This window comes from Mirounga angustirostris, unplaced genomic scaffold, assembly GCF_029215605.1.
Source record: "Mirounga angustirostris isolate CCGP_5_RB_7025 unplaced genomic scaffold, mMirAng1.0.hap1 SCAF_14, whole genome shotgun sequence".
NCBI classification, from domain to species: Eukaryota; Metazoa; Chordata; class Mammalia; order Carnivora; family Phocidae; genus Mirounga; species Mirounga angustirostris.
Window position 1 is genome coordinate 76,421,569 of NW_026991722.1, and position 21,242 is coordinate 76,442,810.

The window sequence follows — 21,242 nt, forward strand, 5'->3', positions numbered from 1 at the left end:
GGCTCAGGTCATGAGCCCAGGGTCCTGGGATCGAGTCCCACATCAGGCTCCCTGCTCAGCGGGAGGCCTGCTTCTCCCTCTCCCACTCCTCCTGCTTGTGTTCCCTCTCTCACTGTGTCTCTCTCTGTCAAATAAATAAAATCTTTTAAAAAAAAATATTACTTTTAAAATTATAAGAAAAATATTCGCAGGGCACCTGGGTGGCTCAGTTGGGTAAGCATCTGCCTTCAGCTCATATGGGTTCGAGCCCGGCACCCGGCTCTCTGCTCAGTGGGGAGCCTGCTTCTCCCTCTGCCCCTCCCCCTGCTTGTGCTCTCTCTTGTTCTCTTCTCTCTCTCAAATAAAATCTTAAGCCAAAAAAAAAAAAAAAAAAAAAAAAGGATTCTCTAGGTGGAAGCAAAACTAAAGGTACAAAAAAAAAAAAAAAAAAAAAACCTAAAGGTACAAGAGAGTGAAAAACAAGTAGATCAGCTTAACACCATCATCCTCAGTAAGAAACTACTCCAAGGGAGATATATTAAAGAAAGTAAAAGGAAGAACAGGAAGGGGTTTGGTTTTGTTTAAAGATGTCAATTTCAGCCTCTGTTAAGAACTTCGTGGGTATTATTGCAGGCTTTTTTTGCTTCTCCCATGGAGTCTAGTTGCGTCATGGCTAAAAGTCTTGCCTGTTCCTCTTACCAGCTCACCTGACTGTTTCAATAGTGACATGAACAGACACAGGCCCCGGGAGGAAAGGTGCACAGGTGGCCTGCTGCTTAGACTACACCCCATGCCCTTCTGGTTGCCCCAGAAGTCTGCCTCCATCTAGGGTTCTAAATGAAAGGGTGGGCAGAGTAGGCCTCTGAATCCCATACCTAATTAACGTCAATTTCTTAGAGATTCACTTTGAATCTTTCCATAAGAAAGCTGAATGTTTTAGAAACAATTTCCTGGGGTGTTTTAAATTCCTATTTCATCAGTTATGTAATGTTTAATGATATAATCATGATACCAGTTACAACAGCAAACAGGTTTGCGAGCAGGGTGGACTCTTGGCAAGCCTGCAACCCCGCAGGTAGGAGCGGCCGTGCACACACGGCCTAGAAGAGGCTGCCCTGTGGGGCCGTGGTACCACTCAGTACGTCGACCACGCGATATGGAGAGGCCTCCTCCATCCCACAGGCCAGGCGAGTGAAGGTCACTTAAGAGAGCTGCTGCCATTTTCACAGAAATCAGAATAAACTGATATGGAATACTCGTGAAAGTGTAAAAACATTTTAATCCAGACCATTCTGTTAAAGGAGATACTTGATTCATGTTCCTTTGAACAATCTCTTGCTCTTTTTCTTTGGGGGGGGGGGGAGAGTTTAGGATGGGAGGGTTCATCAAAAACACTCCTAATAAATTACTAAAGGAAACAGCATCAGGCTCAGGCAGCAAGACCAGATATTCTGTTCACGGATATAAAAATTCAACTTGAGGCTCCCAGGCTCAAACACAAATACCCAGGAGTCAACTTAAGTAATTCATGCCTCCTAGGCTAAAGTATATGGATGATACCTTTTCCTTGCGATAGCAAAACCTATCCATTTTCTTACCTCACTGAGTATCAGCTTTTACACTTGTACTGATAAAGCAGACAATGAACATACTGTATAGGAACCTAGCGCTTTTAATTAAAAGGAACACAGTTCTATCTAAATCATTTGCCACAACGATCTAAAACCACTCTTTTCACATTTTCATTTCAATCACAGGAGCAAAAGCCCCTACATTACCTTTATTTTCAGAACTGGAGCCGGTGTTGCTATCTGGTGCAGGCAACATGTCTTCATACCCCCATGATACTATGTGTTTGCCACCGAGCAAACAGGAGGGGGATCCAGGCCCCCCTTCCAAAAGCAACAGCCTAAAAATGGGGAGATGGGAGAATCATAAAGACACTGAGACCATCCATTTCAGCAAGAAAATGAAAGTCATCTTACAGAGCAGACAACTAAAATAGGTTTATATAAATATACATCTGGAAAAACTATTCATGTTTTTAAATTTAAAAATTACAAAGCAGTGCTTACAGAAAGGTCATAATAAAGTACAGCTGTGTGCAAAACATAGGTTTTATATATACATGCGTTGGGGGTAGGGTATGAATTAGGAGGCACATATATCAAAACATTGAGAGGTTATCTTTCGATAATGAGATTATGAATGATTTTCAGTTTCTCCTTTACACCTTAACATACCTTAAAATCCGTAAGAATTCATTATAAGCTATTACAGTTTTCTTAAAAACCCACAAAATAAAAAAATGAGAATTAGCATACTCTAGGAACACTTTCAAAGAGGGAAGATGACACAAACAAAATTCTTAAGATGAATATACTTATTTTAAAATATGAATCATTCATTGATGAGTTTAGCAATCTACTTTTTAAAAGGCTTTATGCACAAATCTCCCTTATGTGTGTGGGGGAGATAAGGATCCAAAGTGACAGCTTACCTATATAGTACATCAGCTACAGGCAGGGACCCCAGATCAGTCTGTTTCTGTAACAGATGGACCGTATGGACAAAAGTTTTCAACGATCCCCTAAAAATAAAAGGAGGAACAGAAAAATCATCAAAATTGAAAAGCCGAACAACAAGATTAATTTTATTAACCACATGAGAGGGTCCCAAAAGGGGTCTATCCGCTTCCGTGGATCAGACCTATTGTACCAAATATACTGGATTCTTACAGATTACCACTGGCTCATACAAAAAGTTACTATGTGAGCAGCACCAATTATACCAATTAGGATGTTCTCCCTGCATTTGTAAAGGTAAACAATTTTCTCCCAAAATAAAGGTTCAAAATCTAAGGCTCAAACAAAACACATGTGGCTATTATGCTTCAGCACCATTTCATGAAGTCCTTCTCTAGTCTAGAAGAGAGATTTTATAGAACAGGGTTATACTTAAAGTCTAACAGTGTTTCCAGGCTTCATTTTTAAATATCATTAAGTTTTGTTTTGTTTTGTTTAAGATTTTATTTGAGAGAGGAGAGAGAAGCAGACTCCCTACTGAGCAGGAAGCCGGATGTGGAGCCCGATCCCAGGACCCGGAGTTGAAGGCAGATGCCTCACTGACTGAGCCATCCAGGTACCTCTAAGTTCATCCATTTCACATAACATCTCCCCCAAACTATCACATTAAATATGACTGCAAAGGAATACATTCAAATAATGTGTTTTTTTTATTAAGTCTACCCCAATGCGGGGCTCAAACTCACAAGCCTGAGATCGAGTCACACACTCTACTAAAAGCCAGCCAGGCGCCCTGGAAATAAATATTTTGTGCTTAGAGGTGTGTTTCTTCTGCTTCCCTCGCTGTGAAGTATGTGACTAATGCTTGCAGAGCTCACCACTACCCAATTTCCTTTTGGTTCCCAAGGCTCAAGATTCTGGGAAATCTAGAATATGGTCAACAGGATCTAAAAGAAGGTGCTTTTAAGATGCACAGGACTTACCTGGCCAGATCCCAAGTATAAATCACCACAGAACATTTCCTGAACTAAATGATCGCCTGTATCAGATAGGCTGACTTCAGATCACTGCCTTATTCTCTTAGCCAAGGCTTTAATTGCTAGGTATCATATGCCTCAACCCCAAAAGAAATGGAATACCGGACACTGGACTGAGTAGGCTTGAAGTCCTCTTAATTGCTCCTTTCACTATCTCTGGTGTTCAAAGAATCAAAACTAAAAACAGTATAAAGCAGGAAGGCAGCAGATAGGGTCTAAAAGCTCAAGTTGGGAGTCAGGCCACTCACCAGCTACACCATCTCAACCCTGTCACCTAATTCCTATGGATTTTTGCTTCTTCATCTGTCCAGCAGGGCCATCTCCCTGGCATGCAGTGAGGTTAAAGGGGCAAAAGTACACTGGAACACTTAAGACCATTAAACCAACTATAAGGTATTATTACCTGCCAGACTGAATCACATTTTCAGAATAAAATTCAAACTCCTTCCATGGCTCCTAAGCCCCTACATGACCTGAGCCCTGCCAAGCTCCTCTCCTGCCCCTTTTCTCTACCACTGCATTCCAGCTCCTGGGTTACTTTGCTGTCCCCCTCAGCTACCCCAAGCACAGAAAGAGCATCCGAGTTGTGCCACCAGCTATTCTTCTTGACCAGAGCACACTATCACTGACTTCTTGATGTCTGGCTGGCTCTTTCTCCTCATCCTGCCCTCTGTTCAACGGTCACCTCTTCAGTAAGGCCTTCCCTACTATCTCCAGCTAATTCTGTCCCACCCTCCACTTTATCATTCTCTATCAAAATATCCTGGTAGGTCTTTTTATAAGTGAATATCCCTCTGAAGTTATCTTATTCAGGTCAACTTTGCAATTCGAGGGACCAACCATCTTGCTCACTATTGTATTCCCACTGTCTAGAAGAGTACCTTGCACACGGTGAGAAATAATTATTTACAAAGTGAATCAACCTGAGTCCATTCAACTGCAAGGTTTGAAACCAGGAATCACTATATTCCTAAGAATCAGCAAGGTTCCTGGCAAAGGTACTCAATAAATTGGTTTAACAAATAAGCATATTCAAAATAATTTTTTGAAAATGTTTTGTCTTTGAAAGCATCAATCTCAAAAGTTTGTCCCTAATAACCTCATTAAAATAGATGACCCAACTGAAAAGCTTAGGACTTCTGGAGGTAAAGAAAGTCCAGAATGAGGGGACAATATTAGCAACACAATGTAGGAACCATCTTTAAACACAAAACAAAAAACACCAAGAAGAAAATAAAAACATTCATTTCAACATTTCTGTATGGAATTTGGAATCTCCAGCACATGAAACAACTTCAGTAACTATCAGATTGAATGTGGGCACAATAAGTTTTTTGACTCCATGTTCAATAAATGAAAATGTTTAAAACTGAGTTGATTATTCCTAACATTCCAAATCTGTCTAAAGACAATCCTATCTAGAAGCAAATTTTCGGGGTGCCTGGGTGGCTCAGTTGGTTAAGTGTCTGATTCTTGATTTTGGCTCAGGTCATGATCTCAGGGTTGTGGGATTGAGCCCCATGTTGGGCTCGGCGCTCAGCAAGGAGTTCGCTTCAGAGTTTCCCTCTCCCTCTGTCCCTCCCTCTGTTCACGGTCTTGCTCTCTAAATATTTTTAAATTTTTTTTTAATTCTCTCAAAATGGGATTTTTAAAAAAGATTTAGGGGTGCCTGGGTGGCTCAGCAGGTTAAGCGTCTGCCTTTGCTCAGGTCATGATCCCAGAGTCCTGGGATAGAGCACCACATTGGGCTCCCTGCTCAGTGGGGAGCCTGCTTCTTCCTCTCCCTCTGCCACTCCCCCTGCTTGTGTTCTCTCACGCCCTGTCAAAATCTTTTTAAAAAGTAAATAATAAAAATAAAAATAAAATTAAAAAGATTTATCTATTTGTAAGAGAAAATGCGCTCGCATGCATGGGGGGGGAGGAGGGCAAAGGGACAATCTTAAGCAGACTCCCCACTGAGCACGGAACCACGACATGGGCCTTGATCTCACAACCCTGAGACCATGATCTGAGCCAAAAATCGAGAGTCAGATGCCCAATCGACTGAGCCACCCAGGTGCCCCCCAAAATAGGATTATTGTATTAACAAGTCTATTGAGGGTTTGAAATGGTCTTCTACAAATGCAAACTATCAATCTAATATAAAGCCTTTCCGGGAAAGCTTATTTCAGTGCTACCCAGTAATGTCTCCAGATTTAAGCTCATGTCAGGACTTCCACAGTCAACCCGTCTTCAGAGATCTAAAACTAGGCTATGACAGTTTGCTCAGGGCAAAGAAACTGACGGTGCCATTTTGCCTTAAAAATAGCTTGAGATTCAACCATTTGAAGGTCAACTTTGAAACCATAAAAATAGGGGAAGTCTTACAACCAAGAACTTCATAATCTTCCAAGAAGAATTTTCCCACATACACTTTGCTTAAAAAAAAAAAAAAAAAAGAAGAAGAAGAAGAAGAACTCTGAAGGGAGCAGCACAGATTAGTGACATTAATTGGTGACACTAATCTGTCAGACCATGGTCCTAATTGGTCTCTAGACAACTAGCTTAGAGGCAAGCAAGGGCAGTGAACCTTTTTCTCACAAAATTGTGCCAATGATCATACAGGTTACTGGGCAAGAGAATGTAGAGACCCTCTCCCAGAAAAGTAACTCCAACATTTCCTACTGATATTAGATCAGTAACCTCTGCTTACAAAGGATGGCACACTATTAAATCTGGACAAATACAGAGAGATCTTTCAGTTAAATTAATGGAGGCAAGCATCATGGTCCAGAAATACAATTTGTGACCAAGCCTGCGTGACTGAGTCCAGGTAATAACCCACACACTTGCTGAAACACTCCTTGTAAGACAGCCATGAAAAAAAATTAACAGCTCTACCCATTTTCTGACCATCCTTCCAGGAGAAATATAGATATACCATCCTCCACTAACTGCTGGACCTAAAGCACTAGTCGTCTAGGGGGTGAGTAGATAACGGCAAGGGTTGGCTCTCCTTTTTAAGCTCCTTCAGCTTTATCACAGGATGGCAGACAGCAAACACTTGAACTTTAGGCTCCAGCTCAGGGTCCTGGTGCCAAGTTTTGGTGGAAGTATCTTATGCACTGTCGAGGCTGCGAAATTCAATACTGCCAACAAAGAAGGACTACTGGATGTTAAGACTTCCATCACATATGCTTGCCTCTCACTCACCAACAACCCCCCCCGCCCCCCACCGGCAGCAGCCGTCACGAGGCCACCAAGGAGTGCCTCTGCTGGTCCTTACCTGGCACAGGCCAAAGCCACCAGAGCAGCAGCGGCATTTTCTTTTTGCTTATGTGGGATGTGTCGGCCGGTGTCAGCAGGGTCCTCTAGCCAAGAGCACAGCAAAGTTTCGATTCCATTGAGACAGTCAGCAGGCTCCTTGGTCAGGCTCAAAGGCTGGCAGTCACGAAGGCAGTTCAATAGCACCTCAGCAGTTATGTTACAGAGAGAGGGGTCCGTTCTGCTCTGGGACTGAATAAGGGGGAAGACCAGCAGGAGCCCCATCCGAGACGTGAAGGGAGCTTGCTCGGGTTGCTGCAACAAGCCCTGGCGTTTGAGCAGAGCCAATGTTTCCTCATCACCCGAACTTTCTCGTTCATGCTGTTCCTCCAAGGCCAGCTGGCGCTGGGCATTCCACAGTCCTCGTAAGGCATTCAGGCGGTATTCCAGCAGGCGCGCGTAGGCATTGCTCTGATTCCCACAAACAGAGCGCAGACGTTCGGCTAATTCCGTCGGGTTCTTGGTCTCAAATGTTAAAATCTAAGGGAAGAAACAAAGAAGTTGGTAGGTACTGTTTTCACCATGGCTTTCATCTATGGATGCAAATATATCCAATGGTATCTAAAAATGGTCCACATACATCAGCTTAATTGGGGCCAAATATGAAACCATGTGCTGTAAAGCCAGGTATTTGCTGGGGATTTTTTTTCCCGTGGCGTTTCTGCTAGTGCTCCAGTTAAAAGTAATATCAGACCTAAGTCAAAGAAGCCAAATCATGAAAACAGTTAAGTGTGGAAGTCAGAAATTAATTCAAGTAATTTATTTTAGAAAATTGAGGTACAGGTCCTTATTAAATGCTCTGGAGTTAAATGTAAGTCTCTAATTCCCATTACCAGGTGGATTGTAAGTGAAAAGAACAAAATTTTATCTTCAGAATCGAATATACCTACTCATAAATGACTGATACTGTATTGTTCTTTGATTCTGAAGAACACTCCATTCTTACTACTGTTAATCCATTATTTCAATTGGTGACATGGTATAGATTTATTCAGTTCATACTGATAGAGGAATCACTACTATTTTCTTGCCAAAACATACAATTGCCAGGAGGCCTCTGGACTTTCAGCAGCTAGGGGAATAAAACCATTAAATCCTTAATCCTAAAACAGGAACCAGCTATCAAGATAAAGAATTTAACTTTATGATGCAAAAAGTTGATGCACAGAACTTCAACTAGGTTAAAACGAACAGACTATTGTAAGCAACAAAGGAGGGCACTCCAGGGGCAAGCACATTAAAACAGACTATCAGGCGCCAGGGTATCTGGTTCTCAGTAGACCAGAAAGTCAGGGTGAGAAGAGGATTGAAATAAAAGCAAAGAAAATTCTGTCACGTCATTGGCACTGCATTTTAAAAGGTTATGGATCACTTTATTTCTCTCAGAAACCTGCAACATACTTTTACTACTTCAAATTTTGCCCTTAAAAACTGTTAGCCCAATAAAACAACAAGAACTTCCAGAACAATGTAAACACTGTAACTGCCTTGCTTAGCTATATATGCAAGTCACTGAACTGAAAAAATGTTGTTTAAACAACAAATTCTGGGGCATCCGCTGGCTCAGTCAGTAGAGTGTGCAACTTAATCTCAGGGTCATGAGTTCAAGCCCCACGTTGGGTGTGGAGCCTACTTATAAATAGTTCCAATTCAAAAAATGTACTTCATTTATTTGAAAAACATGTTCAGTGTTGAAAAAGAAAAGGATAAACAATTTGAATTTCAGTGCCAGACTATCAGATCAGAAATAACATCCAAATGCCATAAGATTTCAAACAACTTAGCAATAAGAAGAAAAGAACCACTGAAACACACAACTTCAATGAATTTCAATGGCATTGAGTTGAAGGAAAGCAGCCAATTTCAAAAGGTTGCATCTGTAAGATTCCATTTAGGACTTTCTGGAAAAACAACAGAATAAAACTATGGTGATGGAGAAGAGATCAGTGATTGTCAGAGGTTAGGGGAATAGGCAGGGTAGGACTAATATTGCGATAGTATGAAGAAGTTTTTCGGAATGAAGAAACTGTTCTGTATCCTGGTGGTGGTGGGGACGTGAATCTATAGGTGTTAAATTCAGAGAACAATAAACCCCCTAAAAAGGTCAATTTAACTGTATGATAATTTTTAAACAAAAGGAAAAAAATTCCAACCAGGCTGTATCTGTATTCAACTAAGTACCATTGGGTAAAGCTATATTCCAAGTCATATTAAAATTAAAAACTAGGGCCATTTTTAGTTTTTAAAACAACAATGTTTAAATGGTCTTTTACAATCAAGTCATACCAAACTGCATTTTCCTACCTTTTAACTGGATTCAAACACAAATCACCCTTTTGATTATTTTTCACATGGCAGCAGATAAAATAACTCAAGTTCCTTAAAAAAAAAAAAAAATCACATTTCAAGGGCAACCATCTACCTTGAAGCTGTAATCAATATCCAAGGAAGCTAGACTGCCTTTTTTTTTTCCTTCTAGGATCTCCCCTCAAAAATTAGCCTCCACCATTAAAATCAAAACCAAAGACCAAGATGATTTTAATGTTGTTAAAAGAATTAAGGGGCGCCTGGGTGGCTCAGTCGGCTGACCATCTGCCTTCGGCTTGAGTCATGATCCCAGAGTCCTGAGATCAAGTCCTGTATCGGGCTCCCTGCTCAGCGGGGAGCCTGCTTCTCCCTCCAACACCCCCCCCACCCCCGGCCATGCTCTCTCTCGCTCATGCGCTCTCAAATAAAATTGAAAGAAAAAACAACCCACAAAACTTTGTCTTCCTAGTTAGGAACATCTAAAACAAATTTTAAGAGCTTTCCAGTATTGGTTTTGTGATTTTCACTCAACTCTGATATAAAATACATATGAAACACATAGGTGTTCCCCACATTTTATTTATGGTACACTGATCTACTTAGGTTATATGAAGCAACTACTAAAAAATTCAATAGACTTTTATTAGACCCAAGAATCAAAGAACAACTCAGTAACATTAAACCCACCGATTTCCTTTTATCAATCTTAAAGATAAGTGGTTCTAAAATGTGATATTTCATGGTTCATAATGACGTTTATGATTGAATCTATAGCTAACTCCAAACATTAAGACTAGCTGGAAAAAAAAAACAAACACTATATACTTCTGCACTTTCCTTGTGATTCTATTTTTATAAGTACTTCAGTTGTATTTTGGCATTCCACTTGAAAGACATATTCTGAAAAGATAGGAGTTATAATTAACCAAATATTATATGATACACTTAAGTGACTTATGTTTATTGATTTAGCAGTATCTAAGGCACACTATGCTTTCAGAAATCCATTAGATTACTCAGCATTATCCATTCCAATGGCCCCTCATGAAAACTAAGAACCGTGCGCTTCACACTGCTGCTTTTCAGAATTCTAAGTTTGAAGGTCATGGCCAAATATCATTTCATAAAGACATCATACCTTTGAGTTTTAGTACGTCAGCTATGAAGGATCTATTCTGGTACTTATGAATATTAAATAGATTTGTCTCAGATCCTCATATAAAACCACTGCTCTCAGTAACTGCTCTTAAAGAAGATAAAAAGACCAGAATGTCATTAGAAAATGAACACTTTGCTCTTTAAAAAGGGGGAAAACTACTTAAGGGAAGATCCCCATCATCCTTAATCAGAAGGAAGGGTCACTAACTGTACTTCAGTGATAATAAAGTCACCCAATGAATAGAAGAACTTTCAAAGTAATGTGTTGCATTAATTTTTATCATACATGACACACAAGTTTAAGCTAAGACAACAGCAATCATTCTGGAAAGCCTAACAGAAGGTAAGCAAAATATTCTTTGCCAGCCAAATCTGGCTTTGAACAAGACTCCAATATTCGACGTAAGAGCAGTTATAGAGGATCAGCTCATTTCAGCCAATTTCTCTCCATTTTCCATGTGGAAAAATACAAGAGCAAGCACCCGCCAGCCATGATGTGAAATGTGAAATGTCAACACGCATTTCAATTGTCATAGTGAGAAAAAGCAGAGAGAGGCTTTTGAAGTAGTAGAGAACGTTACAAATGAAGAAATTAACTAAACCAATAATTGACAGAAAAGATTAGGGCATCTTTCTAAGAATTTAACCTAAAAAAAATTTCAGAAATAAATGCACTGAAGTTTTATTATAGTGGAAAAAGTAGAAGCAATTTCAGTATCTAAAAAGTAAGTGTTCAGGGGCACCTGGCTGGCTCAGTCAGTACAGCATGTGATTCTTGATCTTGGGGCTCTAAGCTCAAGCCCCACGTTGGGTGTGGAGATTACTTAAAAAAATAAAATCTTAAATAAAAATTTAAAAAATAGAAGGGAAGGGGCGCCTGGATGGCACAGGTCATGATCCCAAAGTCCTGGGATCGAGCCCCGCATCAGGCTCCCTGCTCAGAGGGGAGCCTGCTTCTCCCTCTCCCACTACCCTCTGCTTGTGCTGTCTCTGTCAAACAAAAAAATAAAATCTTTAATAGGAAGTGTTCAATTAAAACATGACAATGGAAATTACACAATAACTTAAAGTTAAAACCAAAGAAAAAGAAAAATTATATACGCCCTGTAAGTAGGACTGTGTAAAACATACTTGTTCAATTTGAAATGTCATTAGTATTTGTGGTAATAGAAACATGGATTTTTCTCTATTAAAAAAATCTGTGATGACAAGTTAAATAGTCCATATTTAAGCAATCATAACTAAAAGGGATATTTTTCAAAAGCAAACGCTATCTTTAAATAACTGGTAGTCAAACAAATGGTGACACAATTGCTAGATTTTAAATGGGGGTGGAGGGGACATCTGACAAAAAAAATCATCACAGTACCACAGGATATGCTGTCCTTAAATCCACTGACTAGTTCCATCTGTTGCACTTTGGCAGCAAATAACATAGGGCTGGTTAGATTCCTGGTTAGGAGGGAAGACTGAATGGTGGGATGGGGAAGACCACAGATATTGGGAGCTATCGATGAACAATAAAACCTTTCACTCTCCAAGAAGAAAGGATACTTAAAACCCAGGACTGTGCCCACCTCGGGAGCACATATACTAATACTCAGGATCACTCAAGCTCCAAACAGATGAATTACATTACTGTACTCCCTAGTATGGTACATTAACCAATTCATTATATGTACCTGTCAGCATAAAAGGAATTTATACTTGGGTTATTATTTCAAAGCAGATCAACTGGCCAGACTTGCAAACAAAACTTTGCAGGAAAGGCTATAGAATACGGAAATCCTCTCAAATGTTAGAGTGGATTTTTAAACGCTTCTATAAGTTTTCCTACTTTTTTCACATTACGAAGATGGCAATCATGGCCAAACTGAATTGCATATGGTAATTTACAGAATGTAAGATCTCAAGTGAACCAAGTAAATGAATTGTGAATGGAAGGATGGAATTCTATCTCTAATATGAAAGGCTAAATCAAGAGTGGATCACTTAACAATTAAATTAAACCCTGAAGCTGCATATCCTTATCCAATCCTGGAAATATGGGTTCATTTGAATTCTCTTTCAACATCTCCTATTTTTAAAAAGGGTCTTTTACTTAACTGATAACACGATTAAGTTTCACAGTTTAATTCATGAGTTTTAGCCCCTAGCTTGGTGCCTTAACTAGAATGGCCCCTGACTAGTTTCCAGAGTGTTCTGCTTTGGATCAACCCTGTAAAACCTGCTCCAGCACTCAGCGATCTCGCCCACATCTTCACACACCTGCTATTGATGGCAGAACTGCCAGAACTGTGAGGACTCAGGGCACCTGGGTGGCTGAGTTGGTAGAGCATGTGACTCTTGAACTCGGGGTTGTGAGTTCGAGCCCCATGTTGGGCATAGAGATTACTTAAAAACAAAAACTTTTGAGGACTCAGTATCTAAGAAATCACTTTTCCAATTCTTCTTGCATGAAAGTTCCATCTTAACCTGGCCCCATCCAGTTTTCATCTTTTGTCATGTCCCCATGACCAGGGTCCTATTTTTTTCCATCTCCTGGCGTTTTTGCCTAAATGTTCACCCCATTCAGCCCAACTCCTACCTAACTTTCAAAATTCAGCTCTGCTACCTACTTTTGAAAAATTCTGATTTCCTTACTCTCTTTCACTCTTCTCCTTTCCAAAATTAGCTTCTATGTGCTTCCACAGTATCCAGCACATACCTCTATCAGAGGATCCACTACAAACTAAGGAAATATGTGTCTATTTCACAATGGGAATGGGTCGATGATTCATTAGGAGTAAAGGAAAAGCTCTCTGAAGAGATGAACTTTGTTAACTGCTCACTTCACATACTTAATTATCATACCATGATATATTCAAACCCTTAGCATAAATACATTTTAGTAAACAAAACACAAACACTGATTTTTATTTATTTGACAGAGACACAGTGAGAGCGGGAACACAGGCAGGGGGAGTGGGAGAGGGAGAAGCAGGCTCCCCATGCGGTAGGGAGCCCGATGCAGGGCTCGATCCCAGGACCCTGGGATCATGACCTGAGCCAAAGGCAGATGCTCAATGACTGAGCCACCCAGGCGCCCCAAACACTGGTTTTTAAATAGAAAAATGTAACAAAGAAGGAAACCGTGTAACTCTAATATGTAAACAACACAGTAGTGTGGCGTTACACAATCTGTCCCCTCTTTCAACTGAGAACTAAAAGGGGGAAAACCATAGCTTATTCACATTTGTACTACCAGAGCTTAGCACAGTGTGGCACATAAATGTTTGATAAATTAATGAGAAGATACATAAATTCCAAGAATAATTCTCTTCGGATGTACATCTGGTTCTCACCACCATACATCGGAGTAACCCTCTTTCAGCTGGACTAATTATAAATCTGCCTTCTGGAGCAATAGAAAATTCTTCCTCTTCCACATAAGAGCCTTTTAATCAGATGAAGAAAACACATGTAATGGAAGGAGGGAACACCAGAATACAAGTTAGAGCCGTGATTCTCAACCCTGGTTGCACATTTAAATTGTTTTGGGAGGGGTGCCTGGGTGGCTCAGTTGTTAAGCGTCCCAGGGTCCTGGGATGGAGCCCCGCATCGGGCTCCCTGCTCAGCGGGAAGCCTGCTTCTCCCTCTCCCACTCCCCCTGCTTGTGTTCCCTCTCTCGCTGTGTCTCTGTCAAATAAATAAATAAAATCTTTAAAAAATAAATTGTTTTGGGAGCTTTTTAAAACAATACTAATGAGTGGGCCCCACTCCAGTCAGATTAACTCAGAATATCTAGGGATGGGACCCAGACTTTTTTTCCACTCCACAAGTGAAAGCAATGTGTGGCCAAGATTTCAAACCACTGAGTTAGGGGTAACTAGGTTCCAGCCCAGACTCTGCAAGTAACAATTTCCCCTTAGGTATTTCACTTAAACTCACTCAGTCTGTGTTTCTATATCTGTAAAAATGAGGCCAAACACCCGCCTCCATTTACACAGCTAAGGTCAAAACACATGTTCAGGGAGTGCTCTGAAAAAGCTAAAACTGCTAAACAACTGTTAGGATTTCCTTATTTTAGACCAGATCACCACCAAGAAAGGAAATTTTTTCATATAACCCTGAAAGAAGGAAGTCCTGACTAGATAAAAACTGGGAGTGTTGGGGATGGGGGAAAGGAGGCATGGAATTAAACACATGCTTTGTCTGAGCCAACACTGTTTTAAAAAATGCTAATGCAATCTTAAAACGCATTAGAAGAATTCCAGTGTCAGGAGCAAGGGAGGTAATAATCCCATTTATATTCTGCAATGGTCAAACTATAACCGGAATATCCTGTTCAATTCAGAGTACCTCATTTTAAGAAGTCATTAGCAGACTAGTAGGAGTCCAAAAGAGGGTGATTTGACTAATCTGGCAATCATGTCACATGAGAAACGGTTAAGGAACTAGGGATGCGTGGTCTGCAAGGGAGGAGTTGGAAGGGGGAGCAAGCTTCATAAAATTAAAAGGCTGTCATGTGGAAGAGGAAGACTTTACCGCTCTAGAAGCCGCAAAAATAGGAAATTACTGGGATGCACAGCATAACAAAGAACTTTGATAATTCAAAACAGTGTGAATCACAAGTCCTGGATGTATTTAAAAAAAAAAAAAAAAAAGATTCTTGGGATCCACTTACAAAGACTGTTTCGAAAAGTCTAAGATGTGCCCTGGAATCTACATCTGACGCAGGCTCTCTGGGAAATTATGGGCAGTCTTCAAAAATAATTTTTATAAAAGGTTTATTATAATTTAATTCACACACCATAAAATTCACTTAAAGTGCAAAATTCAATGGCTTTTGGTATATTTGGAGTTGTGCAGTCATTACCACAATTTTACAATACTTCCATCACCTTCAAAAGAAACTCTGTACCCATTAGTAATCTCTCATTTTCCCCCAAATCTCTTAGCCCTACGCAATCACTAATCTACTTTATAAAGTTACCTATTCTTCACATTAAATATAAGTGGAATCCTGCTATGTGTGGTATTTTGTGAATACCCTCTTTCACGTAGCATTGTTTAAGATTTGTCCATGTTGTAGCATGCATCAGCACTTCATTCCTGTTCATTGCTGAATGATTCCATTTTATGGATACCACATCTGATTTATCCATTCACTGGTTGATGGGACACTGGAGTTTCCACTTTTTGGCTGTTATGAATAATGCTATGAACATTTAAGTTTTTGTGTGGACATAAGTATATAAGCACGAGGGATAAAAACCTAACAGTGAAACTGCTGTCATATGGTAACTCTGCTCACCCTAGGGAGGAACTGTTAAACTGTTCTCCAAAGTGGCTGCACCATTTTACATTCCCAGCAGCACTGTATGAAGATTTCAGTTTTCCACATCATTGCTAACACTTGTTATTATCTGTCTTTTGATTAGAGCCATCCAAGTGGGAGTGAAATGGTAACTCATGTGGTTTTGATTTGCATTTCCCTACTGGCTAATGGTGTTAAGCATCTTTCATGGGCTTATTGGTCATTCACCTATCTTTGGAAAAACTGTACTTTGAGAAACAATGACTTTGCCTTATCAATAAGAACAAGAACTTCAATGGGCAGAAACACAACAAAAAAACGAAAAGAATACATTTAAACCCACAAGCTTATAATAAGAGAAAAAAAAAAATCACCATTCGATGATGTTGGCAAACCAACTCATTTTGAAAAGTGGTTAATACAGGTAAAGAGTCAAAACATTTATCCTGCCTTTCTCATATGAACTGTACACCTAGATAAGCAAACAGTTGAGGAAAGAAAAGTTCCCTTTACAGAAGCATTCCAGCTAATGAAGGTATGACAGAATAGATCTAGGCATTTGAGCTTTAGTAGCTGCAAACATCATAAGCAGCAGTTATTACATGCCTACTGATGAAAACATACACCACCCCCCGTGAAGCAGTCTTACCAAAAAAAAAAAAAAAAAAAAGTCAACCAATCTCAGTGTGTATATCTTATCTAGATCCTGATTCAAACAACCTTTAAAAAATATTAGCACAACTATAAGACAATTGGAAATTTGAAAACTACCTGTATAATTTAAAGGAATTAATATTTAAAGATATGAAATATTTTTGTGGTTATGATTTTTAAAGAAGTCCTTATCTTTTCGATACATGTTGAAATATTTATGAATAAAGAGATCGGTCATGGAAAGACATCCCAATATTTGTTAGAACAAATATTGTTAAAATGCCTATCCTACCAAAGCAAGCTACACATTTAACGCAAGCCCTATCAAAATACCAACAGCATTTTTCACAGAACTAGAACAATTCTAAAATTTGTATGGAACCACAAAAGACCTCACATAGCCGAAGCAATCTTGAAGAAAAGCAAAGCTGGAGGATCACAATTCCCCACTTCGAATTATACTACAAAGCTCTAGTAATCAAAACAGTATGGTACTAGCACAAAAATAGACATAAAGACCAATGGAACAGAATAGAAAACCCAGAAATAAACCCACAACTATATGGTCAATTAATCTTTGACAAAGCAGGAAAGAATATCCAAAGGGAAAAAGATGGTCTCCTCAACAAATGATATTAGGAAAACTGGACAGCAACATGCAAAAGAAGGAAACTGGACCACTTTCTTACACCATACACAAAAAAATTCAAAATGGATTAAAGACCTAAATGTGAGACCTGAAACCATAAAAATCCCAGAAGAGTGCATAGTCATTACCTTCTTTGCCACTGGCCACAGCAACTTCTTTCTAGCAATAATCAACTATTGGGATATTGGGACTTAAGGGATACACCAAAATAAAAAGCTGTTGCACAATGAAGGAAACAAAACTAAAAGGCAACCTATGGAATGTGAGAAGGTATTTGCAAAGGACGTATCCAATAAAGGATTAGTACCCAAAATATATAAACATATATGAAGAATTTAACAAATACCCCAAAAAATAAATTAAAAAATGGACAGTAGATATGAACAGACATTTCTCCAAAGACAGCCTGCAGATGGCCAACAGACACATGAAAAGATGTTCCTTAGGGAAATGTTAATCAAAACTACAAGGAGTTATCACCTCACACCTGTCAGAATGGCTAAAATCAACAAGCCAAGGTGGCGCAGTCGTTAAGTGTCTGCCTTCAGCTCAGGTCATGATCCCAGGGTCCTGGGATCGAGCCCCGCATCGGGCTTCCCGCTCAGCGGGAGGCCTGCTTCTCCCTCTGCTGCTCCCCTTGCTTGTGTTCCCTCTCTCCCTGCTTCTCAGTCAAATAAATAAATAAAATCTTTGAAAAAAAAAAAATAAAACCAACAAGCCAAGAAAACAACAGGTATTGGCAGATGTGGAGAAAAAGGAACCCTCTTGCACTGTTGGTGGGAAGGCAAACTGGTGCAGCCACTGTGGAAAACAGTATGGAGGTTCTTGAAAAAAAGTTTAAAAAAAAAAACAAACTATCCTATAATCCAGGAATCACACTACTGGGTACTTACCAAAGAATACAAAAATACTAATTCAAGGTACTACATGCACTCCTGTGTTTACAGCAGCATTATTTACAATAGCCAAATTATGGAAGCAGCCCAACTGTCCATTGATTGATGAATGGAGAAAGAAAAGGTGGTGTATATATACAATGGAATATTATTCAGCCATAAAAAAGAACGAAATCTTGCCAACAACATGGATGGAGCTAGAGAGTATAAGTGAAGTAAGTCAGAGAAAGACAAATACCACACGATTTCACTCATGTGGAACTGAAAAAACAAACTAGCAAAGGGGAAAAAATAAGAAATCAAGAAATAGACTCTTAATTATAAAGAACTGATGGTTACCAGAGGGGAGGAGCGTGGGGGGGGGGTAGGTTAAGTAGGTGATGGGGATTGTGATGAGCACCAGGTGATGTATGGAATTTGTTGAATCACTCACTATATTGTACACCTGAAACTAATATAATGCTGTTAAAAAGTGATGGGTCATGGATTTACTTAAAAATAATATGGGAGAGAAGTAGCAGTTATAGCTGAAACGAGATTGGCCATGAGCTGAAAACTGAAGTTGGTGATGGATACATAGGGATCCATTATGCAATTTTGTTTTGTTTTTGCAATTTCCCAGATGTTTCATAAGAAAAAGTTTTTGGAGGGTATCTGGGTGGCTCAATAAGTTGAGCATCTGCCTTCAGCTCCGGTCATGATCCCAGGGTCCTGGGATCAAGCCAGCATCAGGCTCCTTGCTCAGCAGGGAGCCAGCTTCTCTCCCCCCCCCACCCCCCCGTTGGTGTTCTCTCTTGCTATCATGCACGCTCTCTCTCTCAGATAAATAAGTAAAATCTTAAAAAAAAAAAAATTTTTTTTTTAAGGCTGTCAAAACCAAAACAGGGTATACAGAGGTTGTAAGAAGCCTGTTGCTAGTCATATCAAAAAGAAACAAGATGGCTCTTTATCACAGTTCTTATAAATGACAAAGATTTCTTCTTCCAATGCTAGGACTCTATTCAAACAAGCAGTCTTTTAAAACAGATCTAGCTAAATCACCTTAATTTTCCACTTCATTTTGCTAATAGAAACTTTTCAGACCCTTCAAACTGTTTACATACAACTATTAATCGACTTTCCTAATATATTTGCTTAAATGCTTATCCTTAAGGAACACAACAGAAAAAAAAAATGAGAAAATACATTTTAAAATTATAAAGTGCAATTCACATGCAATTCACCTCTAAAGTAAAATTATTGTTTCTGTGAGCAATAGATTTATCACCAAAAAATATGCTTCATGAATCATGGTTGTAATACGTATTCTGGGATTGATGACTAACATCTGCTCCTCCAAAATATATGCATGAATATACTCTTATTGAGCAAATAGTTTATAGTTAGTGCCCCTCTCCCAATACTATTTTACCAATCTAGATTTATAATTTTTTTTAAGATTTATTTGAGAGAGTGAGAAAGTGCATACACGCGAGTTCAAGTCGGGGGGAAGGGACAGAGGAAGAGGAAAGCATCTCAAGCAGACTCCCCACTGAGCCCAGAGCCGGATGTGGGGCTCAGCCCCATGGCCTGGTAAAGGGGTGCCTGGGTGGCTCAATCTATGTTTAGCCAAAAAGATTTTGTAAAATGGGATGGAATAAAAATAGAAATAAACCAAAAAACTAAGGAAAATGTCAATTCATGTAATGAGTACCTAAGAATCACTGGATTACTTTCTAGAGAAGGAAGAGTGTGCACAGAAAGTACTTACTGGCTGGGAGATGAGGCAAGAGAAATAATAGGTATAATACATTATCTACAGCATATTATAAATTTAACCAAACCCCTCAACTTCATTATCATTTAATAGCAACACTTTTACCTTATGTACTCTTTTTGTTTTTGAATTCTGAACTAAATATTTCAAAATTTGTACTAGGTTTGGGGAGGCAGGGGAGAAAAAAAATCCTACTAGGTTTTACAGAATTGCTCAGTAAAATCTATTAGTAAAATGCAACAGTACTAAATACTGACAAGAATGTGAAACAACAGGAATTCTTAGACATTTCTGGTAGGAATATAAATGAGCACAAACACCTTAGAAAACAATTGGCATTGTCCAGTTAAATTGAAAACGCATTGTCTTAGTTTCCCATGGCTGTTCTAACAAATCCCTACAAACTTAGAAGCTTAAAACAACAGATATTTATCCGCTCACAGTTCTGGAGACTGGAAGTCAAAAATCAGTATCCCTGGGCCAAATTCAAGGTGTTGGCAGGACTACACTCCCTCAAGGGGCTCTAGGAGAGCATGTTTCTCGGCTCTTCCACCTTTGGACGGCTGCTGACATTCCTCAGCTATGGCCACATCGCTCCCTCTCTGAGCACGTGGCCTTCTCCTTTTATACTGTGTGCAGTGTCTCCGCCTCTCCTCTATTAAGGACACTTGTGATTGCACGTAGAGCCCACCTGAAAATCTAAGATAATCTACCCAACTCAAAATCCTTAACTTAATGACATCTGCGAAGAGCCTCTTTCCATATAAGGTAACATTTACAGGTTCCAGGAATTAGGACCTGCTATCTTTGGGGGCTATCGTCCAGCCTACTATACGCATATAGCCTACAATCCAGCAATCCACTCCAGGGTAATTCCCCTCTGAAACTCTTGCACATGAACACCAGAGGACAAGTACAAGAATATTCACAGCAACACAGTAACAACAACAAAAACCCTCAAATATCTATCAGTAAGAGAACAGATACACAAAGATGTAGTCATATAATCAGGAAGCAGTGAAAATTAAAAGTAGAGCTACACACATCAACATACAAGAATCATATAATACATGTGGAGCCAAGAAAAAAGCCACCAAAAAATACACATGGCAACTACATTTATATAATAAGTTCTTAAAACAAAAAACTAAGCTCTATAATGTTTAGGACTGCCTACATATGATAAAACAATAAAGAAAAGCAAAAGACCATGCCGACCCCGCTCTTGAAACCAACCACACAAAGTGACACAGTAGAAGAAAGGCAAAGATGCTTTTATGCCCATGGACAGTGGCGTTATGACAGGAAGCAGAGTGGCTATGGTGGGCAGACTAAGCCGATTTTCCACGAAAAGCCTAAAACTACAAAGAGGATTGTGCTGAAGCTTGAATGTGTTGAGCCCAACTGCAGATCTAAGGGAATGCTGGCTGTTAAAAAATGCACGCAGTCTGAACTGGGAGGAGATAAGAGAAAGGGCCAAGTGATCCAGTTCTAAGCTTCATATTTTGTTATATTATAAAGACAATAAAATCTTGACGCTATGTTCATTTCAAAAAAAAAAAACGACAAGAAAAGAAAAGCAAAAGATAAATAAACACAGAATTCAGGATACTGGTTTCCTATGTGGGAGAGAGGAAGGGTTGTAGAGCATGCAGGGGGTTTTAGAGGTATTGGTACCT

The 21,242-nt window shown here is 39.5% G+C and overlaps 1 protein-coding gene across 6 annotated transcripts in view; it reads right to left on the minus strand.

Annotated features, from left to right (window-relative positions):
• HECTD4 (HECT domain E3 ubiquitin protein ligase 4) overlaps positions 1-21,242 on the minus strand; it is a 192,843-nt gene that overhangs the window by 136,514 nt on the left and 35,087 nt on the right. For all 6 annotated transcript variants that reach the window (XM_045887621.3, XM_045887620.3, XM_045887619.3 and 3 more), the window contains exons 2-4: positions 6,807-7,324; positions 2,480-2,569; positions 1,758-1,888 (exon numbers count right to left, since the gene is read on the minus strand). In XM_045887621.3, the coding sequence (XP_045743577.2) occupies positions 1,758-1,888; positions 2,480-2,569; positions 6,807-7,324 (739 nt within the window). The remainder of the gene's footprint in view (positions 1-1,757; positions 1,889-2,479; positions 2,570-6,806; positions 7,325-21,242) is intronic.